This window comes from Syngnathoides biaculeatus, chromosome 20, assembly GCF_019802595.1.
Source record: "Syngnathoides biaculeatus isolate LvHL_M chromosome 20, ASM1980259v1, whole genome shotgun sequence".
In the NCBI taxonomy this organism is placed as follows: domain Eukaryota; kingdom Metazoa; phylum Chordata; class Actinopteri; order Syngnathiformes; family Syngnathidae; genus Syngnathoides; species Syngnathoides biaculeatus.
Window position 1 is genome coordinate 10,157,664 of NC_084659.1, and position 24,250 is coordinate 10,181,913.

The following is a 24,250-nucleotide window of genomic DNA, read 5'->3' on the forward strand; positions in this document are numbered from 1 at the left end:
GGTTGGTGGGGGGGGGGGGGTCCAAAATGCAATTCCAGGCACGCAAGCAGGCACATATTCAAGTATATTAACACAAACAAAGCTAATTAAAAAAAAACAATAACATGGCATAAAAGTCTTAATAAAAGATCCCCTGACAGGGAACTAAATCGCAAGGACTCCCTGCCTCGTAGTTCAGAGCCTCGGGCCTTGGTTCTTGGCTCTCTTGGCTGTGGATTCGTGGGTTTTCTTGGGGTACTTCAGCTTTGATACACATTCCAAAAATCACACCTCTGAGGTTCATTGATGACTCTAAGTTGTTCAAAATGGCGAATGTCTATATGCATACGCCGCCTTCTTGACCCCTACATCCCAGTTTACCCTTCTCCCCAATGAGGATAAGCAGCACAGAAAATGGATCTGTTTTCATCAATGATATGCATCACTCATCCTTCGATGCTTAACTGAATATGAATGTCAAAGTGGTGCCAATTTGCAGTGAGTGCAACCTAATTCCATTTGAGGCGACGTGTCCTCAATCACGGTCCAGGATTACGGCGCTTTGGCGTCCAAGGTCCAAGTGGACAGCGCTGTGCGCAAGTCACACAGAGCAACGTTTGTCTGATGAATCTCACCAAGTAATTGGAGTCACAAGCCCGTTGGATAGTTTGAGGCAGCGGTCTCGTGGGGGTGATCGGGTCTTATCATGATCTGAGCCGTGAGCGTTGGGGAAAGACGTGTTATTTGGCAAATATGGGGAGCTGGAGGTGTTTGCCGCTGATTTGCGTACTTTGTTTGGCGGCAACCGCCGGAGAGGCGACCAAAACTGACGACGAGGTCAACCTCGTCAGCTTCCTGAGAGGAATCTACACCGGACTCTTGGTGAGAGATGAGCCCTTCGTTCTCAACACAGACTTTGGGATCCGTTCCGTCGGTGTGGAAAAGTTCTCAGAAGAAAACGTCGAATCGGTCAAGAAGGACGACGACGGGACTCCGGGACCTGTGGTGTTGACCAAAAACGGGCCGGTCCGGGGGATTACATCAGATAAAGCCCAGATATTCTACGGGATACCGTATGCGGACCCCCCAGTCGGGGCTTACCGCTGGAAGCCCCCGAGACCTGTGAGTCCTTGGAAGGGGGTTTATGACGCCACCTTCCCCAGGGCGCCATGCATGCAGGGCTGCAGAGGACCAATCGCTGCAGAATGTCCACAGCACGTAAGACATGTAACACCATATTGAATACATTTTCAAAGTAGTGTACAGTGCTGGAGTGGTTGACCTGTCTGCCTCGCAATGAGGATCCAGGTTCAAATCACGAGCGTGTTAGATAGATATATGGAATCCAAATCGGGTTAGTAAACAGTTGGGCCGCGTATATTGATGGGAATGCGATCGTAATGTCCCACACAGGTCAGCGAGGACTGCCTCTATCTCAACGTCTTCGTCCCCCGGGACGTCGACTTCGGCTCGCCACAGCGCAGTCCACTTCCTGTGATGGCGTGGATCCACGGCGGGGATTTCATCGCCGGTTCGGCCTCCAAGCCGCTGTACGACGGCCGCTTCATGAGCAACTTCACCCGCTCTGTTGTCGTAAGCCTGGAGTACAGACTGGGTGAGGACAGCGCACAGTCTTATTTTTTTTTGTGCTGGGAAACCATTAAAAATAATGTGTCAGTGGATATTTGACACTGAATGAAAATACATAATGTGCACGCGTGTGAGAGTCATTATTTGAAAATGGCTGCTCGTAATTACTCCGCCTGCCCCCGAGGCAGAACACATGAGCAGTGATATGTGAAAGGTAATTTGGCAAATGGCCGCCGCGCGGGAGTCAATTACTGTGTTGCTGATCACGTGACCGCATATTTTTAAAGGTGCGTTCGGGTTCCTGGTGTCAGGCAAAGACCCCGATACGTCGGCCGTGGGGAATTACGGCATCCTGGACCAGCAGGCGGCACTCCTTTGGGTCCAGCGGAACATCGCCGCGTTTGGGGGTGACTCCGGCAAGGCAAGTGCAGCGCAGCCTTGGTTCTCGAACGTCCCCGTTCTTGAACAAAACCAGTTTTTGAATGAAAATTTCGAGATATTTTTGCTTCTGTTTTCAAATGAAAATCAGCACTCGAACGCCCCCAACAAAAAAAACAAAACAGAAATAACTGAACGGGCGCGGCCCGACCAGCTGACCCACCCACGATTCGCTTTGTTATTGTCAGTTTGAACGAACCATCCCCCAAAACTCGCGCCGCGGTCGATTCGGTTTTAGAACAAATCTGTTTTCGAACCGCCTTCTAGAACGGATTGTGGTCGAGAACCGGGGCTCTACTGTCGACTCAATCATTCAATTATTTGGGAGGTGGGGGAAGGAGGGGACAACAGTATTTAAACAATGATCAAGTACAGTACTCATGTACTGGACGTAATGTCAACTTGTACCCGAATATAAGTTGATGAAGATTAATATAAGATATATTGAACTCAATGGTTTGAGCATTGGTTTAGTAAACCAGGGGTTGAGGGTTCGTTTCTCACTGGGGCCTCCACTCCCCAAGAGGGGTTGCGTCAGGAAGGGCATCCGGCGTAAGAACTGTGCCAAACTGTGCAGATGTCATTCGGCGGCGACCCCTAACGGGACAAGCCGAAAGAAACTGACTTTCCTGCGTTTGTATGCGCTGGATGGAAACTTTCCCTGCTTTTGCGTCAGGTGACCATATTCGGAGAGAGCGCCGGCGCTCAGTCAGCGAGTCTTCACCTGATGATCCCGAGCAGCGAGCCTCTGTTCAAACAGGCCATTCTGCAGAGTTTGCCCTTCTCCATCCCCTTCAAGACCAGGTGAGGACAGAACAGAGGTGTTTCTCATCTTTCTCGCGCCGGAACAATCCGTCAAGGGAGACTCTACATACAAACACCTAAAGTTCATTTTGCTGGTCTTACATCTGGCAGGGAATTTGGATCAAAATGCGCCATGCATGATCGCGAGACCATGTGATTTTTCTCAGACAATCAATGTCACCTCCATGTGCCACATACACACAGCGGACCTTTTGACCATTGCCGAATGGCTGGATGCAAGCGCGTCATCGTCCCGCCGCCTCACACGACAACATGGAAGCACCGCAGGCCAGACGCAGCCCGACTTGATGTTGTTTCCGTCTCTCGCCCCGCTTTATCTCTCAGACACGACGCCCTGAAGCTCGGGAAGGACTTTGCGAAAAAGACCAACTGCTCCGTCGACGACGTCGTGTGCCTGCTGTCGCTGGCGCCACGGGCCGTCCTGGAAGCGCAGATGAAAACAAGTAGGACGACGCGCGGCGACGGCAGCGGTGACGGCGGCCCACGCTTCGCAAACTCGCCTCTTACATAAGAAGCGGCCGCCGGTTTATGATGAAAAGCGCGGGTTTTATCTTGAGTTACGGAATCCTGCGGAAGAAAATAACTCTTGAGGGGGGGGGGGACCTTGAAAGGAGCAGTTAGGCTTTTAGTGCCGTACTATATCTTTCTGAAGTGTGATAGCCCTGAAACTCTAAAAACAAAAACAAAACCAAAAAACTCGAAGGTGCTTTTATCATGAGTGTTTTTTTCCCCTGTCTGACCTTTTGAAAGTCGGGTGTGCCTCAGGTTGTGTTTTGGAGAAATGCGCCAATTCTGTGATCCCAGGTTCCAAGCTGGTGAACCCGTTCAGGTTCCTGGAGCTGTTTGAGACGTGGGGTCCCTTCATCGACGGCGAGCTCATCAAGGAGCAGGCGGTCACCGCCTTCCAGAAAGGCCACTGGCATAAGGAGAAACCGGTGCTGCTGGGTAAAACTCGCACCGGTTATGTTTTGGAGGTTCACAACAAAGTTCGTATTCCAGACTTTCGCTTTCTTGACGCCCCTCAAGGCACGACCTCAGAAGAAGGCGTCATCTTTGCGTACGGCGTCTTCAACAAGCCGGTGTCGGCGGTGGAGTCCATCATATACGTCACGGCCATTTTCAAACAGCACAGCCCGCAGATCCTGCACAAGTACTTGCCTCTCTACAGGGACTCAGACCGGAGGGATATGCTGGCTCAGGTGAGACCGGGATACACCGTGGGACAAAATCCGCTGCAGTCACGGTCCAATTAAAAAGAAAAAATAGTCAGTAGGTTTTGTCATTGGAGATGAATGTAGACGTAGCCTAGCCAACAAAATGATCAAAATCAATATTACTTTCCTTCAATTTCCTAAAACTGTAATATGCAATGTATTATTTTCTGAAATGCATACTAGGTGCCACTAAAATCTTGCAAAGAAGCATGTTCATGCTAAGTTATAGAGCTCGTGCACTGACGTCTCCGAAGTCACGTGACTGGCCAGACTGCCGGTCAAGCAAAGCATTGCTCAATGCTAAGTCGGTTGGAGACGACACAAAAATACGTCTTATAGCACGACGCCCAGAGTTTTGACCCATACGAACGTACGTGGAAAAATGAGAGACGCTTGGCATAGAGGACCCGTATTTAATGCCGAAGTCGACGTTTTCGCCGATATTGGACAACTGGATCCACACGTGTATCTGGTGAATAAGTCGTCGAGGTTTACACGGAAGAGTTTGAAAGCGTAGAAATGTCAGGACGCATACAAATATGTTGTTGGTGGATCTGTTCTTAATCAAGAATAAATCCCACATAGTGATGAAGACACTCAGATTTTTTTCGATATAAATACCAATATTTCAATAAATGACCCCTGGTTGTACACAAACCCGCGTTCATTAAATATGATTAGGACAAAAAAAAAAGACAGTGAGTCGGCTCCTTGTACACGAAGCGTATTGCGGCTACACGTCAAACTTTTGTAAACCTCTCCGTGACAGACTCTTTTTTAAAATATGCATTGTTCTCAAATGAGTCAAATGCGTATTTAAAACAAGAAATTAAACGGCGGCGATAGGCTTCTGCCCCTGTACACGGAAGCGTGTTGCGGCCACACGTTAACCTACGTAAACCTGTGTGTGACCGACAGTTTATTTTCTTTTTTTAAAATACGCATTAGACTCATTCGAGAACAATGCATGTTAACCCTTTCCGGGCAAGTGTTGCAAATTTGTGACAGGTTTAATATAATTGAAAATTTTAAGCCCCGAGTATCATTTTCTGAAAGTATCAGATTTTTCTTTCTGCAAAATTTTATTTGGTCCAGAGAGGATTAAAAAAAAAAAAAAAGTCTGTCAGGGAGAGGTTTACCGAAGTTTAACGTGTGGCCGTAACACGCTTCCGTATACGTTGGGGATGACCCCCTGTCTTTTCATGCATTTTTTAAATGCATTGTTCTTAAATGAGCCAACTTGGCATTATAAGTACTTCCTGGGAATTTGAGATTGAGAAGAATAATTCCTTCCTGAAATGAAGCGATCGCTACACAGGCATGTGGATTTGGTTGGGCACCATCCATCACGCTGAATTGCCGAAATCGATCGATCTTTTCCCGTCTTTTCGGCTGGTACTTTATAGAATGACCTCTTTGAATGTCTGCCCCGTCAGTTGCGACAACCAACAACACAACAAGTCTCGGGCATTGTGTATATTCTGCTCCGGTTCAGTCGAGCAGCTCTTTTTGACTGGCAAAATGACGCAGTGAAAATGGTGACGTCACGTGCACGAGCTCCATAGAGTGTCGACAATAATGATGCTTAAAGCTTTAAAACAATTCACATGCAACTCAGACTTGAGGTCGTTTTGACACGTTTCCGGAGTTCTCTGGGGAGATCAATGACAAACAACCTCAGGAGGAAGTCTGGCTTGCGGCTATTTGACCCATTCGGGAGTTTGGACTACGGCATGCATGACAACCTGAGGGGAGATGCTTAAAAGAAGCCTTCACGCGGCGAAGCTACAATAAATCCAAGAGCATCATTTTTTTTGTCCGCCAAAGCAATTGCAGCTCACTAACCACCACAGGGAGTTCCGCAGGGTTGTGTTCTTCTATTTAACTTTGGACTCAAGCCTCATTGCTTGCGTTTCACATTACTGTGCAATTATACGCAACGTAGAGGGGAGGAAAGCAGGAGGAAGGCATCACGTGGTTTCTTTTTTTTATTGGCCAAATGGGGTTTGGGAAATAAACGCGTTTCTCGTACTTGTTTTGATGCAGCGAGAGAGATTCTGTTTGCATCCCGACTGTTTGGTGGACTTGATTGGTTTATTAATGGTGGGGTTTTTTTCCACTCCGAGGTGAAGACAAAGGGATGCAAATGGGAAAAGTGAGGGCCAAAAGACTACAAAATCAAATCCAACGCTGGATACTTGAACGTTTCATTTAAAATGTTATCCCTTTATAGTAAACATCAACCCATCAACCACTTTTTACTTTAGTAAAGAATGTGTTACCGTCCGTTAGGAGTGCAAATACCATCTGAAGCAAGCACTTAAACGCACTGGCTGAAAATAAAGATATGCTATGAGGGGAAAATGCCCCCCACCAGGCATTAAAACTTTGACGAGCAATGTCACTTTACAGCTCTGCTGCGGGCCACGTTTAATTAAGCAGAAGAGACAATAATATATGCAAATTTGGATGTCCCAGCTCGTAGAAAAAAGATGGCGGCGCGAGTGTCTTTCAGACTGAGGCCAATTGTGTGTAAATATGGCTCCTCTATTCCACTTCCTGCCAATTTGTTTCGGGCCTCGTCATGCCTGATTTGGTCGGGGGAAAGTGGACGGATGTCGCTGCGCACGTGCGGCCCTGGAGGGCGTTCACGCGTGGATCAATGGCAGCTGTTGTCGTCACAAAGCAACGGTGCACGGGCGGACCCAAATGCAGGAGTCCAAGACGAGGACATGATGTTCACTGGGTTTTTTATTATAAACGAAAGTTGTGCACAAAAAAACTGTGACAAAACTCCAACTTAAACACATTGTCTAATCACAGTGCCTCATGTCACACAGCTGTGACCGGCTCGGAGCGGTGGCCATGCCACGCCCATCTTGGCCAAAGTCCAGCCTTGCTCATGACAATTGTCAGCACTGCAGTGTCACATGTGGGAAAACTCAAGTAGTTAAGAAAATAACGGGCCTTTAGTCGATATCCAGTTCATGTTCGATGTACTAGTATGCTATGTGTCCTCGTTAGTGAGACAATTCAGTGCAATAGTTAGTATCCATCCATTTTCTTAGCCGCTTATCCTCACAAGGGTCATGGGAATGCTGTCCGATCCCATCTGTCAATGGGCAGGAGGCGGGGTACACCGTGAACTGGTTGCCAGCCAATTGCCACCTAGGGGCAATTTAGAGTGTCCAATTAAGTTACATGTTTTTGGGAAGTGGGAGGAAACCGGAGTGCCCGGAGACAACCCTCACAGGTATACGGGAGGAAAATGCAAAATCTGCACAGGCGGGGCCGGGATTGAACCGGGGTCCTCAGAACTATGAGGCAAACGCTTTACCATCTGAGGCACCGTGCCACCCAACAGTTAGTATTTGTCCCCAATTAAACATTTCCAGGAAACTACTGTGCTGCCCTAGTGACTCGACAAAACCCAACTAGTAAGGATTTGTCTGGCACTAGTAACCTCCTTACCGTGGATGTAGTTGACTCGAGTGTACTGAGTGACATCGAATTCCACTAGTTAACATCTTGCGCTTCACTAGTAGTTTGCAGATGTCAATTTTGCCTCGCTTATGACATGCAGTTGTCCAACTAGTCTGGACTCTCCCACTAGTGCATCAGCAACGGTACGGCGATTTCAGTCGAAATAGAGAGGGCGCTAGATCCGCGTCTCCTTCTGCAGCCAAATAAAAGCTCCCCGATGCCTTCCCGTCATTAATATGGGCCTGGAAGCATCGCGAGCCAGCTACCTGCATGGGAGTCACGGAGTTGCTCTGTTTGAGATGCAGCCAGACTGCTCGCGCCAGGAAGTGACTTGTCTGTCATAAACACCCACGGCGGCAGGTCATCACCCCGGAATAATTAACCAAGTACACGGCGGACGCGGCTGGGTAGGCTGGTCTGACCGAGATGTTGATTCGAGTATAAAAGTACACCGTTTGGTGTAGGCGTCGCATTAAAATGTGAAATTCGGAATTCCTCGTTTACGGTGGGACGTTTTAAATTTGACGTATTTCTTCACAATGTGCTGTGTTCTGGAGCTAACACAACAGGGGAAAGAAATACCAGATTAGAAATATATTCCCCCCCCCCCCCCCACACAGCTCGTATTCTGATCTGTTTTTTTTTTAAAGTACACCACATTCCCTTCAAGGATACGCCACAGAAGCAGCGATTGCGCTTTATGTTTTTCTCTTTTTCACCGCTCTGAAGTGTTCTAAAGGGCCGCGAGTGGTCCACGTAAACCACAAAGTGAACCGATTTTTCTTGCATCACCGAGATTCTTCATGCTGGGCACATTTGGTTTTGTTCAAATGAACTCGGACGGGACCAGATCCAGTTTCCAGTTTGGATTTAGTCAGTTTAGATGAAATGTGTTCACACTAGGAAGTTTTGTCTTCTCGGTTCAAATTCAGATTTTTTTTTTTTTTTTTTTTTTTTTTTTTTAGCAGTCTAACGTGAACAGAAGTGGTTCAGGATCACGTTCCCTGCCCGCCATCGTATTCAGAAAAAGGTGGCTCAGCTGGTAAAAGCGCTGGCCTCACAGTTCTGAGGTTCTGGGTTCAATCCCGGACCTGTGTGGAGTTTGCATGTTCTCCCCGTCCCTGCGTAGGTTTTCTCTGGGCACTCCGGTTTCCTCCCACATCCCCAAAAACCTGCAACATTAATTGGACCCTCTAAATTGCCCCGAGGTGGGATTGTGAGTGCTGCTGTTTGTCTCTATGTGCCCTGCGATTGGTTGACGACCAATTCCGGGTGTACCCCGCCTCCTGCCCGTTGACAGCTGGGATAGACTCGAGCACTCCCCGCGACCCTTGTGAAGATAAGCAGCAAAGAAAATGGATGGATGGATGAATAAAACCACATTATAGGAACTGCTATAAAAAGCCCCCGGAAAAGGCAAAATGAAGTGCTCCAAATACATCATAAAAATATGTTCGCTCATATTTTAACATCAATTTAATGTGGTCCCGATAGGAAAATCTTCCATACCGATGGCTCGAAGCAAAACGTAAATAAAAGACATCCATAAAATATCCTCTTTGGCTGAATAAGAGTGGCGATGACATTCTAGTGATCAGAACATCAAGATCTTTCCCTGTTTTACTATAAAAGTTAATTGGAATTTGGAAGCCTTGAGCGTTTTTATTATCCCCCCCTCCCTCCTTTTTCTTCTTCTTCGGTGATTTGGATAAAAGTGCGAGGTGTCCGCCTCCAGGAGGACGGCGAGGTTAAGAGGTGACGCTCCTGCACGCATTTCGTATTCGCCGACAGTCGGGGACGCAGCTGGAACGCGCGCTCGCACGCGCCTCCGTGTCAACATAAAGGGCGCTTCTCGGGAGGATTTGGGGGGAGGTCGGCGTAAATGTCAGACACTTTGCCATACGTGGGGAGCTAAGCTTTCTTTTTTTTAATTTTTTTTAATTTCCTTCAACCACTTCCTCTTGCAAACGTGATGGAATTGGATCAGTAAAATTTAGGCAAATGCATTCAAGTGTCACAAACTAAATGTGCATGGATGGACCCAAATGCAGGACTCCAAGACGAGGACATGATGTTCAGTGGGTTTTATTGTAAACGAAAGTTGTGCACGACAACACAGTCCAAGAAGACAGGATCCAAAACACAAGAACCAATGTCCGATAACTAGGAGTCAACTAAAGAGCAAAACCAAAAGCGTGACTGGACTATAATGGGGCAGTGGCGGAGTAACCCTGGATGTGGAAAGCATACTCAACGACCTGGCAAAAACCAGTGACAAAACTCACTTGTCACTTTAGAGCGCTGCTGTGGGCCACGTTTAATTAAGCAGAAGAGACAATAATATATGCAAATTTGGATTTCCCAGCTCGTAGAAAAAGATGGAGACGCCAGTGTTTTTTCAGACTGAGGCCAATTGCAAACACGACTCTACTATTCCACTTCCTGCCAATTTTTGGGGGGCCTCGAAATACCTGATTTGGTCAGGGAAAAGTGCACGGATGTAGTTGCGCAGGTGCGGCCCTGGCTGGCAATCACGTGTGGATCCATGGCAGCTGTTGTTGTCACGAACCAACGGTGCACGGGGGGGCCCAAATGCAGGACTCCAAGACGAGGACATGATGTTCAGTGGTTTTTATTACAAACGAAAGTTGTGCACAAAAAAAAAAAAAAACAGTGACAAAACTCCAACTTAAATACATTGTCTGATCACAGTACCTCATGTGACGCAGCTGTGACAAGTATCAGAGATGAAACCGCTTGGAGCGGTGGCCAGGCCACGCCCCTCTTGGCCGTGGTCCAGACTTGCTTATGACATTCAAGGGCACACATTAGAGACAAATCCTGTATAAACAAGGTTACAGAACAGGTTCCTTTGAGGGCTAACTTACATAACTTCATGTCAAAACGCAATGTTCCAGTCCAGGAGGCCTCCAGTATGTCCACTTTTGGATTAAAGTAACCATAAGCGAATCTGTAGGTGTGTGGAACTCTGTGTACTGTATGGCTGTGTGGGTGCAGATTCCAGTTCTTTAAAAGGTTGTAAGAGGCGCGCGTTTTCCATTTTTTCCCCCCGTTCCCTTTTAGCTATAAGAAGCAAACTATTTGAAGTATTTGATCCTGCACTGCCTCCGCTTATTGTTTATTTATGTGCGACTCTAATCGTTTGCTTTGGTACAAAAAAAAAACATTGAGTCGAAGATGTTAACTCACAAGCTCAGGGGAGCAACAAAGATCCTACAAAACTGCATCTTAGCTGTAACAGAAGATCCAGAACTCAACATGAGTGGGATATTATTATATATACATAAAATAATTGTCGGAGAGCAAATGTTGCTTTTAAGACACTGTCATGCAAAGCGTGCTGTGGAGTTGATGCTAGCACTTCTGTTAGCTAACATTTTGCTTCACAAGTCACATGTGCCCCCTCATCCCCCTCATGCTGACGCCGACTCTGAAGCTAAACAGGAAACAACGCATCTCTTCTTTCCCTCTCTTCAGATCGTGACAGACTTCGTCTTCCTGTGTCCGTCGCGAAGGTCGATGCGGGCAGCCGCGGAAGCCGGCAGCAAAGCGTGGATGTACGTGTTCGACCACGTGATCTCGGACCCCGGCGTCTGGTCCGGTCTGACCTTCTGCTACCGGCACGTCTGCCACGGCGCCGAGCTGCCGTTCGTCTTCGACTCGGCCCCCGCGGCCAACTTCACCATGACTCCGGCCGAGAAGCTGCTGTCCAATCGGATGCTGTGTTACTGGGGGGCCTTCGCCCACGCGGGCGACCCGTCCTCGCGGGTCCGTCAGACGACCTTCTGCCGGGAGCAACGTCTGTCCGCGTGGCCTCGTTATTCTGACACCAGCGGGTGGCTGGTCATGAACCTGACGGTGCGTTCGCATGCACAAATTGGGACCAGGAGCCACGTGTGTGATTTCTGGGACCGTCTGGGTGTCTACTAGCGCCGCGGAGAATACATTTTCCTCGCGTCCTGTGTTCCATCGAGCCATGTTTCATTTACGGCGGCGCTGCATCAATTGTGCGTTAAAAACACAGCAACCCAATCCTCATATATGCCAGTTTGCCTCTCAATAAACTATCCCAATAAAATATGTTTTACCCCCCACATGCACCGCTTTCTGCACTTAATAGCGTTAGCGCTGCTATTTAATGGCCTCCGCTTCTTCCATTACATTTACGCGGGGCCCAAATGTGATATAATCAATATAATTTTGCAGATCGAGCTTTCACAACATTTCGTTTCCCGCTAGCTCGGCAGGCTTCTGTACGTTCCCCAAGAGATTGATCGCATAATTGCTATAACGCGACACCTTTTTTTTTTAACCCCCCCATCCGAAACTGAACTGGCTCGGTCCTGGTATAGTGCAAAAATGAGGACGCAGACGACAGTGCAATTTGCTGATAAATCACCGAGAATGTTGTTATCGTGAGCGGTGCGCTTTGTAAAAGGAGAATAAATTGCTGGATGGAGAGAAAATAACACTTGTCGTTAGTTCAATTAATGCTTTGCAATTGGTCGTCATTGGGACTCGCGCAAGCTAGGCTATTATAGCGCCGATTTAAAAGCGTTTGATTACGCCGTTACTTTCTACTGCGCGCAGTGAAAATGTTATCGCCGTAACATAAACAAGCCTTAAATAACTTCCACTTTGTATACTTAAGGCAACAGCATCGAGCCGTTAGATTTCCGGAACATTTGTTGCAATTCACTGACTCTGGTGCAGAAGGGTGAGACCTAGATTTACTCAAATGGGGGGACCGCGGATCGTGCCGTCCACTATTCAACAAAATGAGAGCCACGTTTCAATTGATGTCTGCAGATACCGAGGCAGGATGGAGGAAATAAATGACGACACAGTTTGCACGGCGCCATATTGCCGGTCAAACCGAGCTGCTCTGCACTGCGGGAGCCGTTGAACCAGAGCGGATTTTTCAAATTGCCCGAGACCTGTTGTGCTGTTGGTTACCACAACAGACGAAACAGATATTCAAAGAGATCAATCTATGGAACACCAGCTGAAAAGACCAGAAAATATCGGTGGTTGGCTCATTTGAGAACAATGTGTATTAAAAAAAAAAAAAAACTGTCTGTCGCAGAGGTTTACGGAGGTTAAGTGTGGCCGCAATCGCTTCAGTGTACGCTCCGTCCTCTTTTGTTTTTTTCAATCAAGGTTAATGAATGAGAGTTTGTGTAAAACCAGGGGTCATTTATTTAAATATTTGTGCTTGGGGTCATTTATTTAAATATTGGGATTTGTATTGAATACTAGCTGAAAAGATGGATGGATTCCGGCAAAGGTTAACGTGTGGCCCAACACGCTTCTGTGTTCACGAGCTGTCAAGCCATCACTATGTGAGATTTATTCCAGATTGAGAACAGATCCAGCAACAAAGTATTTGTATGCGTCCAGACTTTACTACACTTTCAAACCTGTGTACATCTCAACGACTTCCTCACCAGATCCACGTGTAGATCCAGTTCTCCAAGACAAGCGGAAGCGGGCGAACAGCGAAAACCAGCGAAAACAATGACTTCTGCAGTAAATACAAGTCTTCTATGCCGGGTTTATCTCTTTTTTCCACGTACCTTCGTTTATTTTCACCTTCTAAATGTCTAACGGTATCGGACAAGACTCAGGGCGTCGTGCTATAAGACATTTTTTCGTGTCGTCTCCAACCGACTTAGCACTGAACAATGCTTTGCTAGCCCGGCAATATGGCGACGTAAACAAAAGTCACGTGATTTTATGACGCAGGTGCAGGAGCTCTATAAAACATGGATGCAGACAACATTGTGGCGTGATCACATGACTCCAAATCCACTGCAATCGTCATAAAGAATCCCCATCTGGTCGATTTCATTCTTCGGCGATGCTGCAGTCGGATTCTGCACAATCGCGTAATGGCAGAACGTAAGGACGACCCCGAGAGCCAAACGGCAAAGGAGTTGCGGCAACCCGACAAACTTTGTGGCAGCGGCAGGAATGCTCAGCTTCTTTTGACTCCTTATTGAAATGCTGCAGCTTGTTTCGAGCGCCGGCTGATTATCGCACATAAAGAGGAGATGGCCTAATAAACTAACTTTATTTCAAGGTCCGTAAAAGCGTCGGCCTGCGGGGCCCGCGGGTGATGAGCTGATGATCGCTTACGTTTAAGGTCGGCCAGGTGCGCTTTTCTCCATCAGGACGAGGGGCCCGGGGGCTCACCGAGAGCACCATAAATTAACCCCGCGATCTCCGATGCATCGATCCCTGCGCGCGATCCCCGAGTGGCGGCGACTGGATTGCTGTCCACCTCCGAGCTGAGGATTTGCGAGTTCACTACTGGCAAAACGCTGTCCTTGCAGCCTCCGTCAGGAACGGAAGACGAGAAAGGGACAGCCGGGACATTTGGAGGGAGAATAATGCCGCGCACTTATAGGCACATTCTCCACCAAGAAAGCTTTTAGAGTGCATTTGAATGGAAGTGACAGATGAACTTGATAGAGGAGTTCAAACCCTTCGTAGGCGATTGAAAATGTCAGTCAAACTCTGATTTAGACGGACAGGTTTTATTGCGCTGGGTGCCTTAAAATGGACCTATGGGAAATGGCGAAATATGGATCTTGAATGGGAATATAATGGGACACATTGTCACAGTCCAACAAAAAGCGTATCCGCCGGTGCCTCGAGACACAAAACACGCGTATCTCAAATCATCTTTCACCATGGAAATGAATGGAAACGCAAGTAAACGGTTCCAGCACTCAGCCCCAAACTGCAAAATATAAAAACATTTATTTTTTTAAGGTGATTTTTCACGAGGTTTGAAAGTTTGAACTAGTCTTTTTTTTATACACATGGCGCAAATTCAGCAGGAAATGGGAAGGATTCACACCCTGGCTGTGGAACAAGATGTCTACACATGAATTTCCTACACATTTTCACACTTGAATGCGGCCCGGAAAAAAAAAAAAAAAAATCATCTCCAAGCTCATGTTCTTTTTTTTATTTTCAGTCTTCCAAAGCAGTAGCGACTATTACGACGACATCATTATAGATCTCCATTGCAATACACAAAAATCTGTGTTTGTTATTTGTGTTATTTTGAGTTTTTTGGAAAATCTAAAAGCTCTGCATTTGGAATTCAGGAGATATGGTGTCATTTGGTGATTTATAGAAACAAACAAACAAAAAAAGCATACACAGAGAAATTTGAATTTTGCAGCGTTCTCCCTTTTCATGTACGTATGATTTGTCGCGCCGAGCTCCGGGTGAGTAAACATATCTGCCTCGTGGCGCCTTTCTGCTCCAGAAGTACTGGCTGTGCCGCGGCGCATTGAAGCCTTTTCTTTGCTCGTCAGCCTTGAGCGTGTATGGCAACACGTCACGTTGTCCTAGCTCAGCGCAGCTTTTGTAGCCGCGGGTCCCGGAAACAGAACAACACGAGGACCGTCGACCCGTCGTGCGGGTCCCGAGGGTTTGCGATGTCAAAGGGCATTCAAATTTAAAAAAAAAAAATAATAATTAAAATGGACTTTAAAAAAAAAAAAAAAAAAACGGTACTCCCCACCCTCCTTTCAAAACAGCCCAATGTAAGATGGGAGTTGTTTGAAAACTGCGATCACAGTGACTTTGGCCAAGTTCACTAGATTTTGAACTTTGTGACACGGCTCTCGGCACACGACACCCCCACGACCCCACCCCCAGGTAACCATCTGTATGATCTCCCCTTAAAGTGCTACTGTCATGAAATGCATGGTTTTTAGTAGTTTTCACCGTTTCACGTTTTTTCACCACAAAACATGATTTTGACGTATATGGCTTTTTGTAAATCCCGCCATGAAAATCCTCTCGAGGGATTTGTTTTCGAGAAGAAGCAGGAAGTGACGTACAGGGCAGTAGCGCATTCGAGTGATCTTGTCTGTTTATACTTTGTTTTACCTGCTGGAAAGTAGCTCGTTGTTCCTTCGTGTTAGCCGAAATGCCGGCTGTTTGTATTGCCGGATATTGTTCGAACACTCGGGAGGATGGGTTCATTCTTCATACTTTTCAAAAAGACCCGGTTCGTCATGAAAAATGGATTGCACGGGTGCAAAGGATGAGAACTTTGTGGGCTCCAAATGACTGGTAGGTGTGTATACAACTACTAAAAAAAAAAAAAACAATAGCTGGGGGGGGACATAATCCGTAGGTCAGGGGTGCCAAATCTGACGATGTACCTGTCGGCGGCGAGCACGGCTTCCGACAAGAGGCACGGTTTCGGCAGTGCTGGCTCATACATACTGTCTGGGAGTCTGTTGTTAGTGAGAAGTGACCCGCATATCATCTAAATATGGCTCAAAATGAAATGAAACAATAGGATAATATTGCCCCGGTCACTTCACTCAATTGTGTCTGCGGCGGACGGCTTCGGCCCGGCTGGCTCATACATACTGTCTGGGAGTCAGTTATTAGTTAGAAGTGATCCGCATATCATCTAAATATGGCTCGAAACAATGGGGTGATATTGCCCCGGTCACTTCACTCGATCGTGAAATGTTTTCTTCTTTGAAAAGGGCTTCCGTGTCCCATAGTAGGTGGAGCAGCGTGTTTCCAATGGCGAATGTCGTTCGGTTTTCACATGATGAACAGAGGAAGCAGGCAATATGGCCACCAATTGGATGTCGAATGAGACTTCCGCAACTCTGCGCATGGATAACGCGCTCTCCGCTCATGTTTATTTTTTCATATGGACATTGAGGTGAATAACCTTATATGTATTTTTCATTACAATATCAATCTTAGAATGTTTCTAGGCATGACACTCGACCTTTAAATCGACTCTTAACTGATCGCATCGATGACTGCGACGGAGGCCCGTCTTCTGTCGTAAGGTTCCAGCTCCACCCTAACACTTCTAATCTTTCATTTTCAACAACCCGCCCTCAAAATCTTTTAGCGGCAATGCGATACATTCCAAAGGACTACAATTTCGGTAAAGTCAGCCCCATTATGTTGTCATTCAACACCTTCGCACGCACACCGCCGGGAGCCGAGACGTTATAGCGGTGGGAAACGCAAGATGAGAAGGCGCCAATGTCAGCTAAACCACCCACCCCCCCACGCTCCAGTTTGATACAGTCGTGCATGTGAGAGACGGATCAATCTACTCGAGTAGAAAACGCGCCATCTGTACAACATAATGGATTGCGGCACAACAGCGCCGCGCGCAAGGTCATTTCGCTAAAAGGAAATTTGTTTATCCACATAAAACTCACTCGCAAAAGAATTATGTATTTTAAAAAATACATTTGTAGGTGCCAAAAGAACAGCAATAGAGAAGATATTCTATTTAAAAAAAATAAATAAATAAAAGGAACATCTTGTACAGTCAATATAAAAAGTCGGCACACCCTTGACCAAATATCCATCCATCCATTTTCTTTGTGCTGGAGCCTACCCCAGCTGTCAACGGGCCCGTGTGAATGGATAGCATCCATCCATCCATTTTCTTTCCCGCTTATCCTCACGAGGGTCACGGGGAGTGCCTATCCTAGCTGTCAACGGGTACAACCTGAACTGGTCGCCAGCCAATCGCAGGGCACACGGAGACAAACAGCTGCCCTCACAATCACACGTCGGGTCAATTTGGAGTGTCCAATTAAAGTTACGGCGGCACGGTGAATCAGCTGGTAAAGCGTTGGCCTCACAGTTTTGAGGTCCCGGGTTGAATCCCGGACCCGCCGGTTTGGACTTTGCATGATCTCCCCGTGGCTGCGCGGGTTTTCTCTGAGCACTCCGGTTTCCTCCCACATCTCAAAAACATGCAAGATTATTTTGACACTCTAAATTGCCCCTCGGTCTGATTGTTACCGTTTGTCTTGATCTGCCCTGCGATTGGCTTGTGACCAGTTCAGGGTGTACCCCGCCTCCTGCCCGTTTACAGCTGGGATAGGCTCCAGCACTCCCCGCGGCCCCCGTGAGGATAAGCGGGGAAGAAATCGGATGGATTAATGTTACACGTTTTTGGGATATTGTAGGAAACCGGAGTGCCTGGAGGAAACCCATGCAGGCACAGGAAGAACATGCAAATTCCACACAGCCGGGTCCGGGATCAAACCCAGGACCTCAGAACTGTGAGGCCATCGATTTACCAGCTGATCCACTGTGTCGCCCCCTTGTTCAACTATCTCGCTTCAAATATTTTTTTCTTCGTGAATGTGACCTAGAACCTGTACACAAAATTGTAAAAAAAAAAAAAAAAAAAAAAAAAATCAAGAGGGGAAGTGAAAACAACCAAGATAACCTGGTTGCACAAGTCTACACACCCATATCATATTCAAACAAATATTCAATCTCTTAGTGGGAGGCCTTAATGGGAAACAAAACAGTTTGCCTCTCCTGTCCTCTGCTTTTGTCAACACCCACCCACCACCATTTAAAGTCCCTTTGATTTCCATCATATCAGTTTGGATGGTCTAGTCGGCTTTCCCTGACATTTATAGTCACATCTTACAGCTCAAGTCATAGTCCTCAGAGCACAAAAATTTGAAATAAACATTTGAAAAGAGCTGTTGCCATTTTTTTTTTTTACTACCAGTCTGTGTGAAGATAAAGTGTGGGGAAATGCTCCACGGGATAGCGAGAAACAAAAGCATGAATGTATTTTCTTGATTGTAAAAAAAAAAAACAAAAAACCTCACAATATTAAATAATAAAAAGTGACAGTGCTCCTCGTCCTGGCCGCTTTCCACGTTTCCAAAGAAAGCCGCGACTGAGGCAGCGAGCAATTGGCGGCGGCTTCGCCACTCTGGTCCCAAGTCCCTTCGCACCTCGTATTGCGTGAAAGAGGAAAGACAGACGCGCACCTGTGCCCGCCCATACTGGACTCCGATCAGAAATTTGGCGCCCACAATAGCCCCCACGGCTCACCCTCCCGGGATTGAGTGACACGTGGGCGTACGGGAAGAGGCGAGGGGAGCGGAGGGGGCAAACCGCCCAAACTCTCTCCTATCAAACAGTTTCCATAGCAACGACCTCAGGAAAAGTTTCTCAGGTGATGGGGATGGCGAGGGCTCGGAAGGGGGGGGCCGGTCGGAATAAACCACTCAACGCCGGCTGACTTTAATGAGATCCGTTCGGAAGTTTGATGGAGGGCTGTCACGGAACGTTAGCGGCGTGGAACCCCGGGGACGCAAAAGGGAGGGGGGGGGGGCGCAACTGCTGGGAGGGTGACAGCAACAAAAAATGAAGAGTGGCCTTGAAACACTGTTTATTGGTGACCTTTTTTCCAAGAGGGATTTTCGAGCAGGTTCCAGTTGTCAGCCGTTATTGAGCCGTGTGGAAAGAGGGACACGATGGAGATGCAAATAAAAATCAACAACACAAGAGCTGCTGCGATAGCGCCTACAAGGGAAAATGGGATGGAAGTATTAACTCGGAAAATTTGGTTCCATTGTAGTAAACAAAACCTTAATTTCTCTCGGCGCTCTGTGCTCTTAAAATATTTGAAATCTCTTCATCATACATACCACAGGTGTCAAACTCAAGGCCCAGGGGACCAGATCTGGCCCGCCGCATGATTTTATGTGGCCCGCGAAGCCAAATCTAGTGTCAATTTCCATGATTCTTGTAAAAATCTGTACCAAAATTTCAAACTGTCAAATATCCATTCAGTCTTTACACGCGTAAAACACCAAATATTTGTCCATCCATCCAACCTTTTTCTTCACCACTTATCCTCACGAGTGTCGCGGGGAGTGCTGGAGCCTATCCCAGCTGTCAACGGGCAGGAGGCGGGGTACACACTGAACTGGTCGCCTCCACACAGGCGGGGCCGGGATTGAACCCGGCACCTCAGAACTGTGAGGCCGACGCTTTACCAGCTGATGCTGATTATAAATTTTTCGAGATATTGCAAGCATTTTTTTTTTTTTTGTTATCGAATTTGAAAAACACATTACCCTTGATTTCCCATTCCAAAACAAGTTCATAAATTGATAACATGATTCAATATTTTTTGTTCCACGGTCATAACGGCCCTCTTAGGGAAACCGGAAGAACAATGTGGTGGCCCGCGAGAAAAGAGAGTTCGATACCCCTGATGTATCGTATCACAGTATGTATCTTCACGTCGAATAACGCATTTCAAAATAACAATTTTGGATCATTTTTGGCGGAAGGAATGCGGAAAGGGCAGCACAGTAACTCCGCTGGTAAAAGCGTTGGCCTCACAGTTCTGAGGACCCGGGTTGGATCCCAGCGCCCGCCTGTGTAGAGTTCTCCCCGTGCCTGCGTGGGTTTTCTCCAGTTTCCTCCCACATCCCAAAAACGTGCAACATTAACTGGACCCTCTAAATTGCCCCTAGGTGTGATTGTGAGTGCAGTTGTTTGTCTCTATGTGCCCTGCGATTGGCTGGCAACCAGTCCAGGGTGTACCCCGCCTCATGCCCGTTGCCAGCTGGGATAGCACTCCACGTGACCCTCGTGAGGATAAGCGGCAAAGATAATGGATGGAAGCAATGTGTAAAGGGCGTGAAAAGTCTTCAGTCCAGTCTAGTGAAATATTTTCTGAGTCACTAATGGACAAGATACAGAGCGTGCGTCAACATGAGAAAATGTATATGCTCATATATAGAATCCATTTCCATATATTGCTAATATCTGCCCGACTCCTAAGCGCCCACAGTACATGCATGAGCACTCTCCAACACGCGTGTCACATTGACAGAGCGTGCGCGTATTATCTCGGGTTGGTGGGGGGGGGGGGGGGGGTGGGGGTACATACATCACGGACAAAAAGACGCCACCAAACTCCTGACAGGTCCAGTAATTGCGTTCAGCGGATCATAAAATTGCACGAGTTGCATCACTCTTGCCCCGATGACAAGAGGCGGCGGCGAGGGGATGCGGCCCCAAGTTTGAATGCACGCTGCATCCTGATGCAGAGCTAATAAAAAAAAGAAAAAAAAAACACCCCCCAAAAAATTGACACCATAACAACAATAACGCAGGGGCACTCTCGTGCATAACAATGCGTCACCTAAGCGCCGAGCTCCACCACAAGTTGACTCCACGAAAGTTAAATGGAATCATTTCTTTATTTATTTGTTAATTTTTCGCCTCCAGCCGCGCAAGCTCAGAGACTCCAATAATTGGCAAGGCGCTCATCTGTGTGAACGCGCCGGACGCGCGTGGACGGGTCTCGGTCCATTTAGTTGCCAGGCCATCCTCGGCGTGGCAAATTTGTTTGCGGCGCACCACTTTGGCCAGGAAGCAATGAAAGCATTGACAAATACCGCCGCGCTTGATGGCCGATGTCGAGCGGGCCGCTAAAAGGCATCTGGGGCCCGACGCTGAGCCGCTGTCAGGATCGCGCCTAATGCCACGTCCGCTTTACAGCTCGTCGTAAAAGAAGATGGCGCAATGGAGACATCTGCCCAGTAAGGACTTTGAAATGACTTCTTATCCAAAGCATAGCGCATCATTTGTCAAACGTGTTATGGCTTGGGATAACGTAGGCATTATCGACATGAGGAAAGCTTTCCACTGGTCTTTATCTCGGCTGCTGAAATAAATCAACAGTGAGATAAACAGATGAGCAGAACATTAGAATCCGGTTGCCTGGTTTCAACATTTGCGGCTTCACCGCGACATGGAAGACTGAGAATATTCACATACAAAAAAGAAACACAAATCATTATGAGGTTTTTTTTTTTTTTTTACATTATTATGAATATTGTGACGTAGAGTAGTACATGACATGTACTGCAACGGGACAAGCCGAAAGGAAAAGAAGAAGATTATTAATATTGTGAAGGTCAGTTGAGAAAAAAAAAAACCACACATGGGTAATTACGCTGTTAGGCTAAGTACATAAAGAGAAGCTGTGATTAGTTTTTGTGAAGCAGTCATCAAAATGTGGGGCCGAGAACACAATTTACTTCTTGTCACGAGCCACCGGGCAGGGGAGGACCCAAATGCAGGACTCCGAGGCAAGGGCATAATGTCCAGTGGGTTTTATTTCAGAAGCAGTGTGACCCCGGTGCAAACTCAATGAACTGGCAAATGGCCGTGACAAAAACTCCGACATAGGTACATAATCACTTAACGTTCCGAACCAGGCCACGCCCCTCCTGGCAGCGCTCCGGTCCTGTTTGTGACACTTCTACATCTACAAACCATGTCATGTCATGGTCCAAGCTGCTTATCCTCACAAGGGTTGCAGGAAAGCCGGAGCCTATCCCAGCTAGCTTCGGGCGAAAGGCGAACTACACTCTGAACTGGTCGCCAGTCATTCGCAGGGCAGATATCGACACCATCGCTGAGCGGGAATCGATCCCACTACACAGTCAGTGACTCTAAACCACGTTCAACTTCTTGTTTTGTTTTTTAACACTAATACGACTTCAAACTTGACCAGGACTTTATAAAAAAGTTTATTTTTTTAGGGGCGGGTGCATTTTTTTTGACCTAAGGAGATATTGATTGAATTGCCATTGTTGTGAGAAAAAATGTGGTCCTGGATAAAAAAAATGCAGGGCGTTCAAATGGTTTGTTCCTGTCCAGAATGACAGGACATACGTAGATATGCATTATGTAGACGAGAGAACCATATAGTTTATCGTTAACAAGCCTTTTTTAACATTAAAATTAACTCGGACCGCATAATTGGCTGCTTTGTTTCGGCCCCGGCAGGCTTTTCAAAGGCTTCCTTCCTCCTTCACAACGCCGATGACAAGAAACACGCAAAGCCGTCAAACAAAGGCAAATTGTCTTTTTATCTCCCCCCCCCCCCCCACCCCCTTTTGTTTTATTCACTGAGGAAGACAAAAAGAGTTACTGACAGCCACGGACAATCGGCTGAACGTAGACTCTTCAATCGAAGATTAAAAAAAAAAAAAAAAAAGCACTGCAGGAAAGAAGCCTCCGGAATATGTGTCGGAATAATAATGTTCTAGTCTTCAAAGATAATACAAGACCAAGGGAAGTATTGAAAAAAAAAAAACGTGTTCTCAATCGAAAACAGTATGTGTGCTTTAGAAAAAAAATATAAATAAAAATAATTAGAGAAAAAAAAAAAACACTGATGGTTTGAGGGGTGGGGGGGCAGAAATGAAAACCTGATGGAACATTTCAGGCCGGGCGCCCACGCGTGTTTTGCCATTCCTTGAAGCCATTTCATAAAACAAAGGTTTTTCTGGAACCTTTTGAGTGTTGCTATTTCCATGGCAACTGCATGCACGCCAGCCGTGAGCTTTCTGGAAGTGTCTCAGATTACGTGGAGGGTCACAGTGGAGTGGATCTGAGAAGGGCAAACATTTAAGAAAAAGGGGGGGGGGGGGACGCTGTGGCTGGATTTTAAATCCGTTCAGAAAGCAAATCGTAAAAAAATATGGTTTAGTATCGAATGTGCTCGCACTATAGACAAGCCAATGTGCTAAAATCCATCCATCCATCCATTCATCCATTTTCTTTTCTGCTTATCCTTACAAGGGTCGCGGGGATTGCAGGAGCCTATCCCAGCTGTCAACGGGCAGGAGGCGGGGTACACCCTGAACTGGTCGCCAACCAATCCCAGGGCACATCGAGACAAACAGCTCCACTCACAATCACACCTCGGGGCAATTTAGACTGTCCAATTAATGTTGCATGTTTTTTGGGGGATGTGGGAGGGGGTGGAACATCTAAACTCCACACAAGCGGGTCCAGGCTTGAACCCGGTCCTCAGAACTGTGAGGCCAACGCTTTACAACTGAGCCACCGTGCCACCTCTATATTTTCCACTGATATATATATATATATAAAGTGGGTCTGGACTATGACAGCTAATTTGTACCCATGTACAGATAAAATAAAATAAAATAAAATAAAAATCATCCATATATTTTCGATACTGCTTTTCTAAAGTTGGGTCACAAGTCAGAGTCTATTCCAACATTTTCACCATCGCAGGGGACAGATAGACAACACCGAACACAGAACGGCGTTGATTCTAAATTGGTGAAAAGTTAACGACGTCCCCGACGTTACCTCTTAATGACCCTCCGAGCAATATCCGGTGACGGTAAAGCTGCCTCGTAACCTTGCACTGAAAACAAACTTTTCCTCGTAACTAAGCGGGAGTGAACCCAAAGCCCGAGGACACAATTAGAAAAAAAAAAAAAAAAGCAGACCAGCAAAAGACCTTTCGTGCCGGGTATGACGTAGCAGGCGCATCTTTGGCTAACAAAGCGCTTTTCCACCTATGCGAGACGGAGAGGAACTGATTTTTGATTCTCTTTGAGGAAATGCGGGGAATAATGTGTTTCTTTGAAAATCCGAGTCTCTCTGTGAAGTCGAGGCCAAATGCTCTCTGGGAGTCGAGAAGTGGAGGAGCCCCCCCCCCCCCCCCCGTGTCATTAGTTAAAGTGAATAAACAAACAGCGGCGGATACGCAATTTCACTTGCTTGATGAGATGTGGTGCCGTCTAGTTAGTCTGTTTGGTCTTTGGGTTGCCTCTCCGGAGGGTGAGCGCCACGCATCAAACGCTGATTTCTGGCAACTAGCGCTTAAAGAGTTGGACTAAAATAATCATAAAATAAAAAATAAAATAACCTACACGGTGCTCTCGAGCCACGTCTGACCAGAGCAGTGAATAATACATGTGCGCATTCGTACGAGAGACTTGCATGTAAACACACATCCGCAGGAAATACGCGCTTGAGTCGCTAATGTCGGCAAAGTGCAGACAGCAAGCGGGGCTCCGCTA

At 46.9% G+C, this 24,250-nt stretch overlaps 2 protein-coding genes across 2 annotated transcripts in view; one reads left to right on the forward strand and one right to left on the reverse strand.

The window, feature by feature from the left end:
• LOC133493380 (uncharacterized) overlaps positions 1 to 24,250 on the reverse strand; it is a 62,033-nt gene that overhangs the window by 6,502 nt on the left and 31,281 nt on the right. The gene's annotated exons all lie outside the window — the stretch shown is intronic.
• Positions 614 to 11,848, forward strand: LOC133493383 (crystal protein). The gene is made up of 8 exons (XM_061806693.1): positions 614 to 1,197; positions 1,393 to 1,594; positions 1,857 to 1,990; positions 2,684 to 2,811; positions 3,157 to 3,275; positions 3,637 to 3,777; positions 3,859 to 4,031; positions 11,028 to 11,848. Exons 1-8 carry the CDS (start codon positions 733 to 735, stop codon positions 11,478 to 11,480), a joined length of 1,815 nt encoding a protein of 604 aa, XP_061662677.1. The 5' UTR covers positions 614 to 732; the 3' UTR covers positions 11,481 to 11,848.

Coding starts and splice junctions, on each gene's coding strand:
- LOC133493383 (XM_061806693.1), top strand. CDS start 733: ATGGGGAGCTGGAGGTGTTTGCCGCTGATTTGCGTACTTTGTTTGGCG. Junction 2,812..3,156: donor TCCATCCCCTTCAAGACCAG/GTGAGGACAGAA, acceptor TTTATCTCTCAG/ACACGACGCCCTGAAGCTCG. Junction 3,778..3,858: donor GGAGAAACCGGTGCTGCTGG/GTAAAACTCGCA, acceptor ACGCCCCTCAAG/GCACGACCTCAGAAGAAGGC.